This window comes from Saccopteryx leptura, chromosome 9 (assembly GCF_036850995.1).
Source record: "Saccopteryx leptura isolate mSacLep1 chromosome 9, mSacLep1_pri_phased_curated, whole genome shotgun sequence".
Lineage (NCBI taxonomy): Eukaryota > Metazoa > Chordata > Mammalia > Chiroptera > Emballonuridae > Saccopteryx > Saccopteryx leptura.
In genome coordinates this window covers 24,094,418-24,114,713 of record NC_089511.1, presented here as the reverse complement: position 1 = coordinate 24,114,713, position 20,296 = coordinate 24,094,418, and the positions used below count along the sequence as shown (strand labels likewise).

General features: G+C 40.6%; 1 protein-coding gene across 2 annotated transcripts in view; it reads left to right on the top strand.

Annotated features, from left to right (window-relative positions):
- Positions 1-20,296, top strand: part of GLG1 (golgi glycoprotein 1) — a 160,196-nt gene that overhangs the window by 105,365 nt on the left and 34,535 nt on the right. For both annotated transcript variants that reach the window (XM_066349412.1, XM_066349413.1), the window contains exons 6-13: positions 425-496; positions 2,479-2,662; positions 6,728-6,942; positions 11,848-11,969; positions 13,895-13,996; positions 15,667-15,820; positions 17,818-17,955; positions 19,581-19,667. In XM_066349412.1, coding sequence (XP_066205509.1) covers positions 425-496; positions 2,479-2,662; positions 6,728-6,942; positions 11,848-11,969; positions 13,895-13,996; positions 15,667-15,820; positions 17,818-17,955; positions 19,581-19,667 — 1,074 coding nt within the window. The remainder of the gene's footprint in view (positions 1-424; positions 497-2,478; positions 2,663-6,727; positions 6,943-11,847; positions 11,970-13,894; positions 13,997-15,666; positions 15,821-17,817; positions 17,956-19,580; positions 19,668-20,296) is intronic.

The following is a 20,296-nucleotide window of genomic DNA, read 5'->3' as shown; positions in this document are numbered from 1 at the left end:
ATTCATCTTTACTATAGGCACTATTTTCTTTCAAGGCTAGTATATTTTATAAATGGCTGAGCCATTTGTTCAAAGGTACTCAAATTATATATATTAATTTAACAGAAGCCTGACCTCTGGTGGTGCAGTGGATAAAGCGTCGACCTGGAAATGCTGAGGTCGCCGGTTCAAAACCCTGGGCTTGCCTGGTCAAGGCACATATGGGAGTTGATGCTTCCAGCTCCTCCCCACCTTCTCTCTCTGTCTCTCTCTCCTCTCTCTCTCCCTCCCTTTCTCTCTTCTCTCTAAAATGAATAAATAAAATTTTTTTAAAAATCTTAAAAAAAAAAATTTAACAGAAAGTTCTATATAGTATTATGAGTAATGTCCAGCATAATTACTTAGCTAATCATCATCACCTTAATGTCTGTGTTTCATCTTGTAGACGCAAGCTGGTGAAGGCAGAGTATATAAGTGCCTCTTCAACCATAAATTTGAAGAATCCATGAGTGAAAAGGTAAGTATTAGTTTAAAACAAATCAGTATTTTGCTTATTTCTTAAAAGCTTCCTCAATTCATCTCCAATAATATTCTTATAAACTGATATAAATAAATTACTGATAAAGATTACCCTTTTTAGAGGCAAGATACTTGGCTTTTAGTAGGGAACTAAAGCATCTTTTGCTGAAGCCAAGAATATGAAGCTTTATGTGTAATATCTGGACATTGGAAAGCCAGTTGGGAATCGGTATGGAGAATAAAATGGATGAATTTTATTTTGGAATCACATTGAAGTCAGTCCTACATACTCAGGAAGTTTAGGCTAACCAAACCAGTATGTTTCATGGGTAATTAGCTATTTAATTTTTCAGCAGATCTCTCATTAAGTATTTTCTTTCTTTTTTTTTTTTCATTTTTCCGAAGCTGGAAACGGGGAGGCAGTCAGACAAACTCCCGCATGCGCCCGACCGGGATCCACCCGGCATGCCCACCAGGGGGCGATGCTTTGCCCCTCTGGGGAGTCACTCTGTTGTGTCCAGAGCCATTCTAGCGCCTGAGGCAGAGGCCACAGAGCCATCCCCAGTGCCCGGGCCATCTTTGCTCCAATGGAGCCTCGCTGCGGGAGGGGAAGAGAGAGACAGAGAGGAAGGAGAGGTGGAGGGGTGGAGAAGCAAATGGGCGCCTCTCCTGTGTGCCCTGGCCGGGAATTGAACCCGGGACTCCTGCACGCCAGGCCGACGCTCTTCCGCTGAGCCAACCGGCCAGGGCCTCATTAAGTATTTTCATTACTGCTAGTCCTCTGTTCCTAGATGACTGCAAGAATCTTTTTTGGGGGGGTGACAGAGACAGAGGGACAGACAGGAAGGCAGAGAGATGAAGAGCATCAATTTTTCGTTGCGGGACCTTAGTTTTTCATTGACTGCTTTCTCATATGTGTCTTGACCAAGGGGTGGGTGGGGGTTATAGCAGAGTAAGTGACCCCTTGCTCAAGCCAGCAATCTTAGGCTCAAGCCAGCGACCATAGGGTCATGTCTGTGATCCCATGCTCAAGCCAGTCAGGCTCAAGAATCTTTTTATAACTTTTAAAAGTAATTATTTTTGGTTTTATTTTTTACCCTGTCAGATACTTCCCTATGCAGCTAAAGAAATGTTTTTCATTTCAGTTCCTTTAATGTTGAGTAATTATATAGAAAGTATAGAATAGAGCCTGACCAGGCAGTGGCACAGTGGATAGAGCATTGGACTGGGAAGCAGAGGACCCAGGTTTGAAACCCCAAGGTTGCTGGCTTTAGCAAGGGTTCATCCGGCTTAGGGAGGGGTTGCTGGCTTGAGCATGGAATCATAGACATGACCCCATAGTTGCTGGTTTGAGCCCAAAGGTCTCTGGCTTGAAGCCCAGGTCACTGGCTCAGGCTATTGCCCCCTGGCCAAGGCATACATGAGAAAGCAATCAATGAACAGCTAAGTTGCTGCAATAAAGAACTGATGCTTCTCATCTCTCTCCCTTCCTGTCTGTCTGTCCCTATCGATCCCTCTCTCTGTCTCTGTTTAAAATAAATAAATTATATATATATATATATATTCATATATATATATTCATATATATATATATATGAATATATATATATGATCTCTTCCAGAGTATTATGTTAGTGCCACTTTGATTCTGGTGAAATTTATTTTAGGGATATTGGTGAAGAGGGAAAGAATACTTTGTCAGGTTCATGTTTTAGAGTCTACCAAATATGTATGTGTTTAGGACAGCTGCTGTTGCAGCAACAATCAGCCATTCACTATAGCATTCCGGGGCTCCCCACCCATTTACCTCTGCCTCTTACCGTACTAGCATGTTTGTGTTCAATTTTAACCAAACTTAAAAGGATAGGCATTTTGGTAACAACTACAGTTGTTGACATGTACTTGGCCGTGAGAGATACATGTGAACAGTTGAAATCAGCTGAGCAGTCCTACAACTCTACTGCTGCACTCTCTACTCAGTGTCGAGAAGCACTAACAACCCGCCAAAAGCTGATTGCCCAAGATTACAAGGTCAGTTATTCATTGGCCAAATCCTGTAAAAGTGACCTAAAAAAATACCGGTGCAACGTGGAAAACCTTCCCCGGTCCCGAGAAGCCAGGCTGTCCTACCTTCTGATGTGTCTGGAGTCAGCTGTGCATAGAGGTGAGATTTCTTTCTTTTTATCCTTTCTATTCCTTTTGGATTCACAGTCTAAAGTTCTGAGTACCATACCTTTTGCCTGTATTTGCTGTTTTGAGTACAGCTTTGCCTTGTGACTTAGGAGTCTTTATAAGCATGACTCTGGGAACTGAAGGGTTGGTATCCCTACACCTTGTTGAAGGCCGTTCCTCTTAGCTCAACAGTCCCCAAATTTCTTTTTCTTATATATCGTGGCTTGCTTTTTTAAAAAATACAAAGTGAAGAATACTTCTCAAATCCAAATATTTTAATTTTTTAAAATATGTATATATTATACAGCATTTTCAGGAGAGTTGGTGTCATGTAATGATTTAACACATGAGCTCTGGGTCAGAGAGACATCTCTTTAAGTTATGGCTCTGTCATCAGACTAATGCTGATTGTTCATTGTTTTCATTTTTTAATTTCTCCAAACCTTTTTTTTTTATCTTTAAAAAATAGTATTACCTATGTTGAGTTTTGTTACAGTTGTTGACATGTACTTGGCCATGAGAGATACATGTGAACAGTTGAAATCAGCTGAGCATGACTTCATGAGGTTATTTGGCATGATAAGTGATAGGTAATGTTATTATTATAAAAATGATGATATTAAATTAAACAGTAAAAGGTGAAAGGAGAGTCAGGCTTATGCTCGGATTAGTCCGAAAGGCAATCCCTGACAAAGGAACCGAGAAGGGTGGGTATAGAAAGAAGGCCGGGGTTGTCTTTCTTAAAAATGACTATAGGCTGCAAAAATGACATTTCTACCTCTTATTGAATAAATAGTGCTGGAACACTTGATTAGTGATTAAAAAGTTTTGTGGGGAAAAATCAATCATTAAAGAAAACACAGAACTTTTTGGTGATTTTTTTTTTTTTTTCATATCTGGATGTTAAAAACAATGGAATAGCAACTAGAGCCAATTTATGGTGTTGGAGTGAATACCAAACAAAGGACACTTTGGAAACAATTGGGTAATGTTGATTATGGTCTGAGTATTAGGTGAAATTTACCTAAAATGGAAAGGTGGAGATTATTAACTAGTTAGTGAAAGCATATTATAAAACAGTATGCATAATATAATCTAATTTAGTATTTGAAAAATAGAGAGTTAATGTCCTTAAACTACAAACAAGAAAAGCACAGAAGAGACTTAGTAAATAAATGAACAAAGGATAGGAACGGATAATTTGGCAAAGTTGTACATGTTGTTAAAAAAAGATATTAAGTGTTGACAAGGATGTGGGAAAACTATAACTATCATACATTGCTGATGGGAATCTAAAGTGGTGCAACCACTTTGGAAAATAGTTTGCCAGCTTCTTAAAAAAACATGTATTTCCCATATGGCCCAAGCATGTAACTCCTAGGTATTTGCCCAAGACATGAAAGCATATGTCCCTGTAAACTCTTGTACATGAATACTAGTAAAGCTTATTTTTAGTAGCCCAAAACTAGAAATAATCCAAATGTTCATCAATAGTTGAAATGATAAACAATTAATATATCTACATATTGGAATAATATTAGTTAGAAGTAAAAAGAAATAAAGGAAGGAACTGTCAATACATGGATGAATCTCAGAATAGTTAAGCTGATTGAAAGAAATCAAACAAAAAAGAGTCCATACGATATGATTCTGGTTTTTCTTTTTTTCTTTGTGATAGAGACAGAGAAAGGGACAGATAGGGACAGACAGACAGGAAGGGAGAAGAGAAGCATCAGTTCTTTGTTGTGGCTCGTTAGTTGTACATTGATTGCTTTCTCATATGTGCCTTGAGTAGAGGGAGCTACAGCAGAGTGAGTGACCCCTTAAGCCAGTGACCTTGAGCTCAAGCCAGGGACCCTGTGCTCAAGCTGATAAGCCCGCACTCAAGTCATCGACCTCGGTGTTTTGAACCTGGGTCCCCTGCATCCCAGTCTGACTCTATTCACTGCACCACTGCCTCATCAGGTCGACATAATTCTGTTTATAGAAACTTTTTTTTTATTTTTGTGACAGAGACAGAGAGAGGGACAAATAAGGACAGACAGACAGGAAGGGAGAGAGATGAGAAGCATCAATTCTTTATTGCGGCTCCTTAGTTGTTCACTGATTGTTTTCTTTTCTTTCTTTTTTACAGAGACAGAGTCAGAGAGAGGGCTAGATAGGGACAGACAGACAGGAACGGAGAGAGATAAGCATCAATCATCAGTTTTCCGTTGCAACACCTTAGTTGTTTATTGATTGCTTTCTTATATGTGCCTTGACCGTGGCCTTCAACAGACCGAGTGACCTTGGGTCCAAGCTGGTGAGCTTTTGCTCAAACCAGATGAGCCCGCACTCAAGCTGGCAACCTCGGGGTCTCGAACCTGGTCCTCTGCATCCCAGTCCGACGCTCTATCCACTGCGCCACCGCCTGGTCAGGCTGATTGTTTTCTTATATGTGCTTTGACTGGGGGGGGGGGGGGTGAGGGGCTACAGCAGAGCAAGTGATCCCTTGCTCAAGCCAGTGACTCTACACTCAATCTGGTGAGCCTTCACTCAAGCTGGAAGAGCCTGTAGGGGTTTCAAACCTGGGTCCTCTGCATCCCAGTCCACTGCACCACCGCCTGGTCAGACTATAGAAACTTCTAAAAAATGCAAACTAGTTGGCCCTGGCCGGTTGGCTGAGTGGTAGAGCGTCGGCCTGGCGTGCGGGAGTCCCGGGTTTGATTCCTGGCCAGGGCACACAGGAGAAGCGCTCATCTGCTTCTCCACCCCCCCCCCCCCTTCTTCCTCTCTGTCTCTCTCTTCCCCTCCTGCAGCCAAGCCTCCACTGGAGCAAAAGTTTGCCCGGGTGCTGAGGATGGCTCTGTGGCCTCTGCCTCAGGCGCTTGAATGGCTCTGGATGCAACAGAGCAACGCCCCAGAGGGGCAGAGCATAGCCCCCTGGTGGGCATGCCATGTGGATCCTGGTCGGGCGCATGTGGGAGTCTGTCTGACTGCCTCCCCATTTCCAGCTTCGGAAAAATGCAAAAAAAAAAAAAAAAAAGCAAACTAGTAAAATAATTTATTGTCACAGTAAACAGATCCATGGTTGATTGGGAATGGGGTGGGTGGGGTGGAGAGGAAAGAAAAGGAGGGATTCTAGAGGAGCATAAGGAAACTTGAAATTAATGGGTATGTTCAGTACTTGATGGTGATGGTTTCACCAATGTATATATATGTCAAACTTTACCAATTGTTTTTCTAAAAGTATAGTTTATTATATGACAGTGCAACAAAGCTGTGTTTAAAAACATGTCTTAGTTTTCCCAATTGGTATTTATAGCTGAGGGAAGGTAGGAAGCTATAGGGAATATTTGAAGTATAGTCTTTCCCACAAGCTTTAACTATGTAGGTCAGTAGAGATTGTTCTTGGCTTTCATTTTTACCCAAATAGTTATCTTATTGTTAAGACTTTCATTGGCAAAACATTTGCATTATTATTTTATTAGTATAAAAGCAGTATGATCCTGCCAGACCAGGTGGTGGCACAGTGGATAGAGAGTCAGACTGGGATGCCGAGGACCCAGGTTCGAGACCCCGAGGTTGCCAGCTTGAACATGGGCTCTTCTGATTTGAGCAAAAGCTCACCAGCTTGGACCCAAGGTCGCTGGCTTGAGCAAGGGGTTACTCCGTCTGCTGAAGGCCCGCGGTCAAGGCAGATATGAGAAAGCAATCAATGAGCAACTAAGGTGTCGCAACACGCAACGAAAATCTAATGATTGATGCTTCTCATCTCTCCGTTTCTGTCTGTCTGTCCCTGTCTATCCCTCTCTCTGACTCTCCGTCTCTGTTTAAAAAAAAAAAAAAAAAAAAAAAAAAAAAGCTGTATTATCCAGACACTAAAAAGATAAATCCTAGTTTCTGGAATCTTAAACTCATTTTATGCAGATAAAGCTTTTGCTAAATTCTAAGCTTTTCAGTCTAGATAATTGCATGATTGGTATATTATATTCCAGGGGAAAGTCTGTACGTTTCATATGTAGTGATACTGGATTTTAATGCTCATCATAATGTTGTGGTTTAATTCCTAATCTAGGGCGACAAGTGAGCAGTGAGTGCCAGGGGGAGATGTTAGATTACCGACGCATGTTGATGGAAGACTTTTCTTTGAGCCCTGAGATCATCCTGAGCTGCCGGGGGGAGATTGAACACCACTGTTCTGGGTTACATCGAAAAGGGCGAACCCTGCATTGCCTGATGAAAGTAGTTCGAGGGGAGAAAGGGAACCTTGGAATGAACTGCCAGCAGGCGGTAAGGAGAATTTTTCTGCCATTTTGAATGTCACATTTTATCAGCTGAGGAGCCTCTTCCTGACACTGTCTCAGCTGTATCTGCATCATTTCTGGTATCACAGTGAGTATTAGATAGCAAGCCTAGCTAGACGGAAAGCTGGGTGTAGTTCCTCAGGAGCAGTCCTTGCTGGTGATTGTCCTAGGAAACCTCTGTGACAATATGTGTGTCTGGGCCTCAGGCCAAGAATTAATCAAGGCATCCTATATTTGCATTTCATCCTTAATTCATGGAAAGGGGAGGGAGTGGTTAGGAATAAACCCCCTCTTTTTTAGTGAGGCTACACTTTTACTAAGGTGTACAGAAAAAAGAAAATAAACTGGTTTGATTCTATTTTGCAGCATCTAGCTCATCTCTAGGGCTTTTTGAAATTTGGCTTGGCCTGACCAGGCTGTGGCACAGTGGATAGAGCATTGGACTGGGATGCAGAGGACCCAGATTCAAGACCCCTAGATCGCCAGCTTGAGTGTGGGCTCATCTGGTTTGAGCAAGGCTCACCAGTTTGGACCCAAGGTCGCTGGCTCGAGCAGGGGGTCACTTGGTCTGCTGTAGGCCCCCCCCCCATTAAGGCACATATGAGAAAGCAGTCAGTGAACAACTGAGGAGCCGCAACGAAGAATTGATGTTTCTCATCTCCCTCCCTTCCTGTCTGTCTGTCCCTATGTGTCCCTCTCTCTGACTCTCTGTCTCTGCCACAAAAAAAAAAAGAACCAATGAATGCATAAATAGGTGGAAAAACAAACCACCCCTCTCTTTCCCTCTCTTTCTTTCTCTCCCCCTCTCCCCCTTTCCCCTCTCTAAAATCAATAAATAAAATAAAAATAAAAAAGAAATTTGGCTTGTTAAAAGAGCTAGTGACTCAACAATTGAAAGTTAAAGTACAGCCTACCTCACTCATCCTTTTTGCCGGAATAAAGGTGCTTTCCAAACCTCAGATAGTGAATATGTGGTTTTGCCCACATTAACTTTAGCCAAGTGGGAAATAAACACTGTACAGTATTTGGGTTTCTGTGGGTCTGTGGTTTTTAAGAATTGAAGAAAAGGAAAAATTTTTACATTATCCATTCTTAGTCAAATGGAAGAAAGTTTTGAAATAATTTATTTTGAGTGGGTTTTTTTCTTCTTAAAAGTTTTCTTCCCTGATATAGTAGACTTTCATATCTGTCTGTGGTTGACTATTTTCTCTATTTTCTGCTTGGCTGTGCTTTGATGTAGTGACCTCTTAACAAATACTAAAACTGTGAGGCATAAAAATAAATGTTATCTTAATGAGTACATACTTTTCCAAACTCACTATAATCATGAAATTGTTAAATTCTTTTTAGTTATGGCTAAACGAGTCTGGGCCCAGTTTCTCCCAGACCAAGGACAACTGTCCAGTCTATTCTCTAGACCAGGGGTTATCAACCTTTTTATACCTACCGCCCACTTTTGTATCTCTGTTAGTAGGAAAATTTTCTAACTGCCCGCTGGTTCCACAGTAATGGTGATTTATAAAGTAGGGAAGTAACTTTACTTTATAAAATTTATAAAGCAGAATTACAGCAAGTTAAAGCATATAATAGTAATTACTTACCAAGTACTTTATGTCAGATTTTTGCTAAGTTTGGCAGAATAAATCTTTTTTTTTTTTTGTATTTTTCTGAAGCTGGAAACGGGGAGAGACAGTCAGACTCCTGCATGCGCCCGACCGGGATCCACCCGGCACGCCCACCAGGGGCTATGCTCTGCCCACCAGGGGGCGATGCTCTGCCCCTCCAGGGCTTCGCTCTGCCGCGACCAGAGCCACTCTAGCGCCTGGGGCAGAGGCCAAGGAGCCATCCCCAGCGCCCGGGCCATCTTTGCTCCAATGGAGCCTTGGTTGCGGGAGGGGAAGAGAGAGACAGAGAGAAAGTGGGGGGTGGAGAAGCAAATGGGCGCTTCTCCTATGTGCCCTGGCCGGGAATAGAACCCGGGTCCCCTGCACGCCAGGCCGACGCTCTACCGCTGAGCCAACCGGCCAGGGCCAGAATAAATCTTTATAAAACAACTTACTATAGTTAAATCTATCTTTTTATTTATACTTTGGTTGTTCCGCTACCGCCCACCATGAAAGCTGGAATGCCCACTAGTGGGTGGTAGGGATTGGGTTGACTACCACTGGTCTAGACTGATAATTTCTAAAAAGCATTTACCCAGGTTTTTCCTAAGCAGTCAGCTACTGGAGTATGTATATAATCGTATAGCAATTTACATTCTTAGTGTTAATTTCCCACACTGTTGTCATTGGATTTCAGAGTGGTAGTGATCTCTGAAGTCATTAGCCTACTAGAGTTTATAGTTCATTCATTGCATCATTTTAGTAGTTGCAGTCTGGTGCATTTATTCTGAATACTCCAAGTTTGCCTGTGAGTCATCAGTCTTGGATATTTAACTGATACAGTTCTTGCAGAGACTTTCATACTCCCAAGATGCTTATAATTTCTCTCAGAAAAAGGGAAATTTCATCTTTGTCAACAAACATTATTGCTAAAATCGATAATTCTTTGACAGTAATAATCCTATCCACTAACCACAGCATTCTGTAGCTTCTCCAAATTGCCACCAAGAATTGGTTTAAATGACTTTCATCCCAGAATACTGGAAATCTTTCATATTTCTCTCATCTGGTTATTGATTTCTTTTAAAATAGACAGAATCGGATTTTCTTTTTTTCTATTTTTTTAATGTTTATTTTATTGATTTTAGAGAGAGAGGAAAGGCAATAGAGAGACAGATACGACAGGAACATTGAACTGTTCCTGTATGTGCCCTGACTGGGGATCAAACCGGCAACCTCTGTGCTTCAGCATGATGTTCTAGCCCAGTGGTCCCCAACCCCCTGGGCCGCAGACTGGTACTGGTCCATGGGCCATTTGGTACGGGTCCGCAGAGAAAGAATAAATAACTTATATTATTTCCGTTTTATTTATATTTAAGTCTGAACGATGTTTTATTTTTTTAAAATGACCAGATTCCCTCTGTTACATCCAAGACTCACTCTTGACGCTTGTCTCAGTCACATGATACATTTATCCGTCCCACCCTAAAGGCCGGTCCGTGAAAATATTTTCTGACATTAAACCAGTCCATGGCCCAAAAAAGGTTGGGGACCACTGCTCTAGCCAACTGAACTATCCAGTCAGGGCAACAGAATGGGAGACTTTCTTTCTTCATTTCTTTCTGATCTGTGTTCTGATCAATATGTGATGGGGTCAGTACTTTCATATGAGACCTTGTAGGATCGTGGGTCAAATGTATGAGGATCAGAGAAGGCTCTTACACAGAAAGGGTTCCAGGTCTTTAACTTGGACAAAAAGGAACCCAAACCAGGATTATAATTTTCAATCTTTCTTTCTGTTATTTAAGATCACCACCCCGAAACACCATCTGCTACCCATCTTTAGTAATAATGATCTTTTGCATCTGTCAAATACAGTTTATACAACCTTTTATATATTCTTATAATCCTCTGCAGTTAAAAAAAACTGGAATTTAGAGGTTAATCAACCTGCCAATGTTCTCAAAGCTAATATGTGCCAGAGCCAGAACTATTAATAGAACCCAAGTCCTCTGATTCTTAATTTAGAGCTGTTTCCTCTGTGCCCCTACTGCTTTCTGCTCAAAGACAGGAAAAAAGAGTTTAAGGCATATCTCATACTTTCGCTTATGACATGACAAGGTATGAACCGAGTGAAAAGTAAATCTTTTTTTTTTTTTTTTTTTTTTTACAGATACAGAGTCAGAGAGAGGGATAGATAGAGATGGACAGGAACGGAGAGAGATGAGAAGCATCAATCATCAGTTTTTCGTTGCGACACCTTAGTTGTTCATTGATTGCTTTCTTATATGTGCCTTGACCGTGGGGCTACAGCAGACCGAGTAACCCCTTGCTCAAGCCAGTGACCTTGGGTCCAAGCTGGTGAGCTTTTGCTCAAACCAGATGAGCCTGTGCTCAAGCTGGCAACCTCGGGGTCTTGAAACTGGGTCCTCTGCATCCCAGTCCGACACTCTATCCACTGCACCGCCGCCTGGTTAGGCGTAAATCTTAAAGACTATATTCTCATTTTCAACTGCATGGTGATAGATATTTTTCTGTATACTTATTATAAGTGAGCTCTGGTTTACCTCTTGGTTGTAAAAAGATAGCTAAGGGAAAATAGGAAATTATAAGTGTTATATTCTTATTTTTTGTAACTGATTGATATTTCTTGCAAGCTAAATGAAGTCTCACAGCGATCTTTAATAAAACCAGAGTATGCTTGTTTTAATACCTGTGTCTTTGCAGCAAAATTTAAATTCTAGATTCTTATGACCAAATTAGGTCTCTTACTGGAAATGTCTTCTGTTTACTTTTCTATAGTAAGTTCTTTCTTGGCAGTGAGTGTGAGACTTAGTAATCTGATTAATAGATAGGTGAATATGAGGGGAAAGGCAGCCTTTATATTGTAAAAGCCTTTTGCCAATGTCCGGGAATGATTCAGATTAGTAGGCAAATAATTTCCATAATGGCTTAAACAGAAAAACTCTTAATCAAGGGAGAAAAACCAGTTGGCAACTACACAGGTGGGCAAAAGTAGGTTTATAGTCTTGGGGACATGAAACAGTTTATTCTTGTATTATTATTTATTAATTACTGTACTTATTTGTATTATAACTGTAAACCTACTTTTGCCCATCCCTGTATTTGGTAAAAGCTCTTGAGGTTGGCCAGTGATACTTGCAGGACCTTGTTAAGAGTCATTGTGATGTACCAGACTTAGTAACTAATTCTGTGAAGAGATGACATTGCTCTTTCCTAATGTGTAAGTGGCTTTCTTTCTTTTCTTATTCTTTTTTTTAATTCAGCTTCAAACACTGATTCAGGAGACTGACCCTGGTGCAGATTACCGCATTGACAGAGCTTTGAATGAAGCTTGTGAATCTGTCATACAGACCGCCTGCAAACACATAAGATCGGGAGATCCAATGTAGGTTATCTCATCTGTGATATTTATCTGTATTGTATTCTATTTGGCAGCGTAACACAGGGAACACTCCCTCAACATTACAATTGGGATTTTGTTAAAGGGCAACACTATTTGTTAAATACCAACTTTTGTTAAAACTGGTATGCCTCATCCATGGTGTGGACACACCCAGACCCAGCATTGTGATGATGTTTGTTGACAGTGACTAAGCAGAGTTGGGCCATTATATCACTGAATAATTCCATTTGATGGTCAAATAAAAATTAGAGGAACTCAAAATAAAGTGCCATGCATATTTTGACTCTAGTCTTTTTATCCTGTTTGTATATTGACATATATATTGGTTACCTGATAATCATTTAAGAGTAATCTTTATTGAAATATAAAGCAAAATGTGGTGGTTGGAAGGGGGAATCAGGGACAAAATGAACTCTGAAGTTGTATCCAAGATCTAGGAAAGCTGTAAAATTCCATAATGAAGTATGTAAAGCGCATGCATTAGTTTTATTCCTAATGAAACCAGGTGGCAAGTTAGAACAGGTTTCCCATTCTGCAGAAATCTTTATAGCCTACAGCTGGCAGTGCCCAACAATAAAGTGAATGTAGTCTGTGGTTATCATCATTTTGCTATGCATGCGCTCTGCTGTTCACACTGAGATAGGGGATTTAAAAAGGTATTTTCCCTTAAAGCAGCGGTTCTCAACCTGTGGGTCGCGACCCCAGGTTACATTACATTTTTAAATAATATATGTATTTCCGATGGCTTTAGGCGACCCCTGTGTTTTGGTAGTTCGACCCCCGCTGGGGTTGCGACCCACAGGTTGAGAACCACTGTCTTAAAGCTTTTTGTGTGTTTGGAGGAGATAGACATATACATTTAAAACTAATTAAGCATATTTACCAATATAAAAATAACTATGTCAGCTATGAAGGGGGCAAGGGAGAGGAAGGAAGGAGGGAACTACTACAGATTAAAAGAAATTTAAGATACTATCAATTAAATGCAGTGTGTGGATCTTTTCTGGGTCTTGATTTGAACAAATGTATAAAAAGGCATGGAGTAATTGAAAAATTTTGAAAGCTGACTGGATAGTACATGATATATATATATTTTTTAATTTTTATTTACCGGGACAGAGAGAGAGAGTCAGAGAGAGGGATAGATAGGGACAGACAGACAGGAACGGAGAGAGATGAGAAGCATCAGTCATCAGTTTTTCGTTGTGACACCTTAGTTGTTCATTGATTGCTTTCTCATATGTGCCTTGACCGCAGGCCTTCAGCAGACCGAGTAACCCCTTGCTCAAGCCAGTGACCTTGGGTCTAAGCTGGTGAGCATTTTTTATTTTTGCTCAAGCCAGATGAGCCCGTGCTCAAGCTGGCTACCTCGGGGTCTCGAACCTGGGTCCTCGGCATCCCAGTCCAACGCTCTGTCTACTGCGCCACTGCCTGGTCAGCCAGTACATAACATTATAGACGTCTAAAAATTAATTTCTTTTGGTAGATAATGCTGTTATCATCTCATGTTATAGAGAAACATGCTGTAGCCCTTATCACGAAATTATATGCTATGTGAGATTTCAAAATATCCGCAGAGGGGTACAAGGTTAAAAACAACCTGGGCCATAAGTAGATGAAGTTATGGGAAGGAGAGGTTGATGTCCCATGATTCTCCACCTCTGTGTTCATAATAAACAGTTAAAAATAAAGCAGCTACGTAGGGCCTTGTGCAAGCTGAATCCTAAGTGCAAAGTGGCTCTGAAGTTGATATAATTGATCACTGTCAGAGTAAGTGCCTCATTGCCCTAGGAAAATAGCTAAGTGGCTTTTTCTACAGGCCAAGAAAATACTGATGTGAGAGTCCTGCACATGTTGTCAGAACTCTTCTGTCTCTTGCTACAATTTCACCCTTGTTTTATGCCCAGGATCCTTTCATGCCTGATGGAACATTTATACACTGAGAAGATGGTAGAGGACTGTGAGCACCGTCTATTAGAGCTACAGTATTTCATCTCTCGAGATTGGAAGTGAGTATTTTGAAGCCAGAATAAGTGTAAGCCTCAGCCTGTTCTCCTGTGTAGTCAGTATCCCTTGTATTTGCTTTTCTAAAAATAATCAGTAGGAGTTTGTTTTATTAATTTATAGGATAGCTGAGAACTTTAATTCCCTGAAAAACCTCTTTCTTACTTTTGGAACAGTGTCTAAAAGCAGAGGTAGCCCTTGCAGGTCTGTCCCCAGGTGTCCTCATTCACTGTTACTTTGGAGGTCAAGATCAAATGTTTCTGATAGCACAAACATCTACCTAGAAGGAACTCAGGCACCTTTAGGGCAGCAGAAGCATCTTCAGATATGTTTCTAAGAAGATAATAGTGCATTTTTATTTTTATTTTTATTTTTATTTTTATTGATTTGCACTAGGTGTGGCAATTTGCTTTTATTTCTTTATTCAGAGTTACTGAATTTATTCTACCTTAAAAGGCTCTTAATCAATAAGTGATAACTTGATTCTCTTCTCATCCTGTTAGCCAAAAAATAGGGGGAGGAGATGAGATAGGAGAAGGAATAAATTACTACCATAATCACTGTAGCTTATTGGCTGCAATTCCCTCCTCTTCCCAGGCCTTATTTTGCCTTTCCACCCCCACCCCCCACTTCCCCAGCAGCCAGTAGGAGCAGGCTCTTCCTCCTGCTTCCCAAGGGCAGCTCCTTCCTGATTCAGTGGTTTAAGCCATGGTATTTTAGTCATTAACTTTTCCTGGTGATTAATATATTTTACTCATCTACTTGACTGGAAAGATTACTTGAAGATTCAATGTATTTCTGTTTCTGTTTCCTCGAATTTGTTCTGGAGAACACTATAGAAAGCTGGTCGGAATTTCCCCGTGCTTATTCAGACCATCCAAACCAAAATAACAGAGTTTACTACCTTAACCAAATCCTGTTTTTTTCCTCTTCAATAATTCCTTCAACCATGATTAAAAGATGCTTCATAGTCTTACAAGCTACTCATTAACTATATATTAGCCTTACTCCTCACATTAAGTAGCCCTTCCCCAAAGTTGACTTTATGATGTGGACAGAATTAGCATCCATTGGTCTTGATTCAGAGAAGCAGCAGGCTCATTGATTAAACCACTGTTTCCAGAGTCAAAGTTAAATGTCAAGATTTTGAAATTGATAAGCATATTCAGGTCAACTAAAATGATAATGGCCTTATCTTGCATGGGAAAAAAAGAGGAACAGTTTTACTAGAAAGGAAGTTGAATGAGAGATTCTGTTTACCTTGCCATTTCCTGATCTTACTGAATCTAGTATGTCAGGTAGGATTGAACTTCATTTATACTTTGAGTAAAAAATTGTGACTTGCCTGCTGGTAGCTACAACCCTTATTTTCTCATTTCAGCCAGGGCATGTTAGAGTATTGAGCCTGTTAGTGAAATATGTACCTTACATAGCTAAGATAATCTCTTTGAGGTAGAATTTAAACCTTCTATACTAAGGTTAAAATACTTCTGCAGATTGACCACTATGTGTTCATGAAGGACAGATTGAGGAATATACTTTTGCTTACCTACTGTCTCCACTAACCTGGAGGTGATTATTAATGAGTACACAAGCACATTGTAAAAACCTTTAGCATGTGTTAGAAGTAAAGGTACAGTAAAGAGTGGTTATCTTTTAACTCTTAACTTTATAGGCTGGACCCTGTCTTATACCGCAAGTGCCAGGGAGATGCATCACGTCTTTGCCACACCCACGGTTGGAATGAAACCAGTGAACTGATGCCTCCTGGAGCTGTGTTCTCTTGCTTGTATAGACATGCCTACCGCACTGAGGAACAGGGCAGGAGGGTATGCGTCACTGTTGACTTCATTTCGTCTGATCGTCACTTGTTTTTTAATTAGTTTGCTATATATTGTTGATTTCTGTCATCCTAGGAAAACTTTTTTAGAGTATTGGGTGGGTAAGGGTTGCTGCACTACTACAATAGAAACTTCTTCATTCAGTGAGTTGTTCTACCAGCTTCTTTCTGTCTGATTTTTTGTTTTTAAACAAAGTAAGGGCATTTCCATTTTTTTCTTTAAATTACCAAAATCTAAATCACAAATAAACAATTAAATTCTGCTGCCCTCACTTTATTTAGCTTTAATGATCCATTAGAAGCTCTTAGCCACGATACAAATGGTTTTTAGTCTTCTGCTCTTGGCATCAGAGCACATAATGCCTATATTAATAGGCCTGTCTCACAGCACACTGGTTGGGGCAGAAACCTCCATGCCCCAATCTCTGGTATTTGTCTGCCCTGATGGCCACCTGTTGTTGGGATATTTGTGTGAACTTAGCTCTCAAGCAATATTTAATGCCATCTGGTGTCACACTGACGTGCTGCTTACTCTCCGTGATGGCTTTTTTAAACCTTCTGAGGTCTCGACTGCATTTTAGTCCTGCATTTGTTACAGAAAATTGAGGTGGTGTTATTTCACATGCATGTTAACTAATACCCCTTCTAAGTTTAATACAAAAGTCTGACTAAGTTTAGTGTTCAGAATGAGGAGACTCAGAAATAAATGTTATACTTCAGTTACTGCAGTCTTAACCCAGTTTCTATACTGCTATATAAGAAAATATGGGAATTTGTTACTTTTTTATTCATATAATGAGCTCATCATTAATCACAGGAGCTGGCATCTTATAGCCACTATAGTAGGAAGTTCCTTGCCTTATAAATGAAGAAAGGGTTGGAATCTGGTATGCTGTATTTTTCTTTTAATATTCTTTAAAAATTGAGATGGCCTGACCAGGCGGTGGCACAGTGGATAGAGTGTCGGACTGGGATGCGGAAGACCCAAGTTCGAGACCCCGAGGTCGCCAGCTTGAGCGTGAGCTCATCTGGTTTGAGCAAAAAGCTCACCGGCTTGAGCCCAAGGTCACTGGCTCGAGCAAGGGGTTACTCGGTCTGCTGAAGGCCCGCGGTCAAGGCACATATGAGAAAGCAATCAATGAACAACTAAAGTGTTGCAACACGCAATGAAGAACTAATGATTGATGCTTCTCATCTCTCTGTTTCTATCTGTTCCTGTCTATCCCTCTCTCTGACTTTCTCTCTGTCTCTGTAAAAAAAAAAAAAAATTGAGGTGAAATTCATATGACATAAAACGAACCATTTTAAAGAGAAAAACAATGGTATTTCTTACATTGACAAAGTTGTGCAACCATCACATCTGCCTACTTCTAAAACATTTCCATGTCTCTAAAAAGAAACCCCTCCCCACCTTTCTCCCCCTCCCCAGGTGTGTGGGCCCTTTGAGGAAGAGGGACCCTCTACCTGTCAACGACGGCTTTCTTACAACCCTTCCAAAAATATTAGTTTTCATCTGTTTTACCCTCCGCTAATTTTTTCTAACTCATCTAGAAAAGTCTGGTCCTGACTCATGATAACTGTTGCTTCTGTTGTTGCCTGCTTGTTCTGAGTTTAGGTAAATTTGAACTCAGTTCTCCTGACCCATGTATATTCTCTCCTGAATTGGACCCAGCATTCTACTCTGCATTCCTGAAGTAATAGCAGATTGATTTTGCTAAACAAAAACTCTCTAACCTAATCTTGAACAAATTTAGTTTCCTTTTTATCAAGATACTCTGGAAAAAGGATGTTGTTTCATATAGTAGAATAGGCTAAATGTATAATCTCATTCCAAGAGAGGTGGGTTTTTAGAAGCCTCCTAGAAGATTTAATTCTTATTCTGGAAGAGATTCAAAGTATAGAGTTACTTGTTAGTTTCCTGACATTATCAAGTGTCTCTGGTTTCAGTTTTGGTACCTGTAGAGTGCTTTGCTTGTTCTTATGTAGCTCTCACGGGAGTGCCGAGCTGAAGTCCAAAGGATCCTACACCAACGTGCCATGGACGTTAAGCTGGACCCTGCTCTCCAAGATAAATGCCTGATTGATCTGGGGAAATGGTGCAGCGAAAAAACAGAGACTGGACAGGTAGGCGATACAGCTGCCTATTTACCTTGTAGACATGATATTAATAATATCCATGATTAACGTTTTGTACAGAGTACAAACCCTCATAAAATCTATATTTGTTTATATGGTTTGTTATATTATTTGATGTTCTCTCTATACAGAATCCTCAGGAAAATTTTCTGCTTTGTCTATGTAATCAGGAAAAATGGTACTTTTCTTGAGTAGTTTGTTTTTACATTATAGTTACTGTATTTTATAATTGTTTCCCTCTTTGTGTTGCCTCTTAAAAAGCCTAGAGCCAAAAGAAATATGGCCTACCTCTAGCAAATACATAAGATTTTATGGTAGGCGTTTTACATTCTTACTACTTGCTCCATCCCACTTTCTTTAACATAATTTCCTTTTCTTTTCTCTTTTTTCTCCTCTCTTTTTGCTCATTTTTTATTTATTTTATCTTGCCTTTTTTTCCTTTTCTTACTTTTATAAGCCACACTATGCCCTTTTGAGGGAAGGCAGAGTATATAGATGCATGCATATTTATGTAAATACTGGTGTGCGTGAATGGTGCACATGCCTTACAACTGTTTTACAAGTTAAGCAGGAATGGGATTTTTCTATCTAGTAATTGATAAAATTGAGGCTCAGAGAAGTAAAGTGTATTGACTTTCTTACCTAAAACACAGGTCTAATCCTAGCGAGGCATTTGTTCCATTACATTATAACTGCCTTCCGTACAGGAAAGTACGAAGAAGAAGTGACCCTCAAGAATTATATGCAAGCTGTGAGTGGTTCCTTAGGGTTTTGTTCCTAGTTTTTAAAAAAAATGGTACATTACTGCATTCTATCAAATTAAGTGGGAAGGTAGCTTATCTTCTATTTTCATGCAGGAAACCAAGTAGTGAGGAGTAGCTACTTGTTTAAAGCCCATTGATACTAGCAAGGCATGAACCTAGGTTTCCAGGTTCCATTTGTACCACTCCAAAACACTCTCTGGGATTCAACTATTGAAAAGTCAGATGTACAGGAGTTGGACATTTTTAAGAAGCAATGGCTGCTTACACATTTCTGTTAAACCTGGGAATATAATTTTTAGCAGTCTGCTCCCCAGGCCTATTCCAGCTCTATCAAGTTTATTGTTAGAAAATACCTCTTGTTGTGCTTTCTGCTGCCTCTGTCTAATGAAACAAGGAATGTGGCCATACAGAATCCCAGGAAACAGGTTCCTTTTGTGCCCCCTGTAAAGGAACACTGAGAAAGTTGCCCCATGTTGCAGCTCATCCCAGTGAAGTTAAACTTAGGACAGGATTCCATGAATGGTGATTTTCCCTTAGCCATTTATTTTACTCCCAAAAGTATGCATTTTCCTTTAGGTTGTATAATTCCCATGGCCATTCTCCTCCCTTCCCATTCTAATTTCAAAACAGATTCTTGCAGAATAGTAAGTTAAGCGTGGTCCTTTAACGGAGCCCTTTGCTGAGAAACAGCTATCGGTGTGCTTTAGGAAAATGAGCTGTTATACTTAAACACCTCTAAAATTCTAAGAGAAATAGTAATAGACTGATGCTGTCTATTACTGATATCTCAGCTTCCCTTGATCATTTATGTAATTGACAAACCGCAAGGGATTGCCTTTTTGTTTGCAGGAGCTTGAGTGCCTCCAGGACCATCTTGATGACTTGGCTGTAGAGTGCAGAGATATAGTCGGCAACCTCACCGAGTTAGAATCTGAGGTAAGCAGTTTGCAGCTCGTAGGAGAGTGCCCTGTCAGCAGATTTTCCTTTCTCCTTGGTCCTGTTTCTCTTGAGAGTACAGATTCTCTGGAAAACAGAAGAAATCTCGTCAGATTCTCTGTTTGCTTTATAAAGAATATTGTGATGCTTCCTGAACCCCTTTTCTCATTTCTCCAGAAAAACACTCTATAGTTAGCCCTTTGGTTTACCTTGTAAATTAGATTTGTCACAGTCATTAGACCAATCATTTTTTTCCACTTTAAGAAAAGATAGAGGCCCTGGCCAGTTGGCTCAGAGGTAGAGCGTCGGCCCAGCGTGTGGAAGTTCCTGGTTCGATTCCCAGCCAGAGCACACAGGAGAAGCACCCATCTGCTTCTCCACCCTTCCCTCTCTCCTTCTTCTCTCTCTCTCTCTTCCTGTCCTGCAGCCAAGGCTCCATTGGAGCAAAATTGGCCCAGGCACTGAGGATGGCTCTATGGGTTCTGCCTCAGGTGCTAGAATGTTTCCGGCCACAACAGAGCAACGCCCCAGAGGGACAGAGCATTGCCCCCTGGTGGGCATGCTGGGTGGATCTTGGTCCGGAGCATGCAGGCGTCTGACTGCCTCCCCGCTTCTAACTTCGGAAAAAT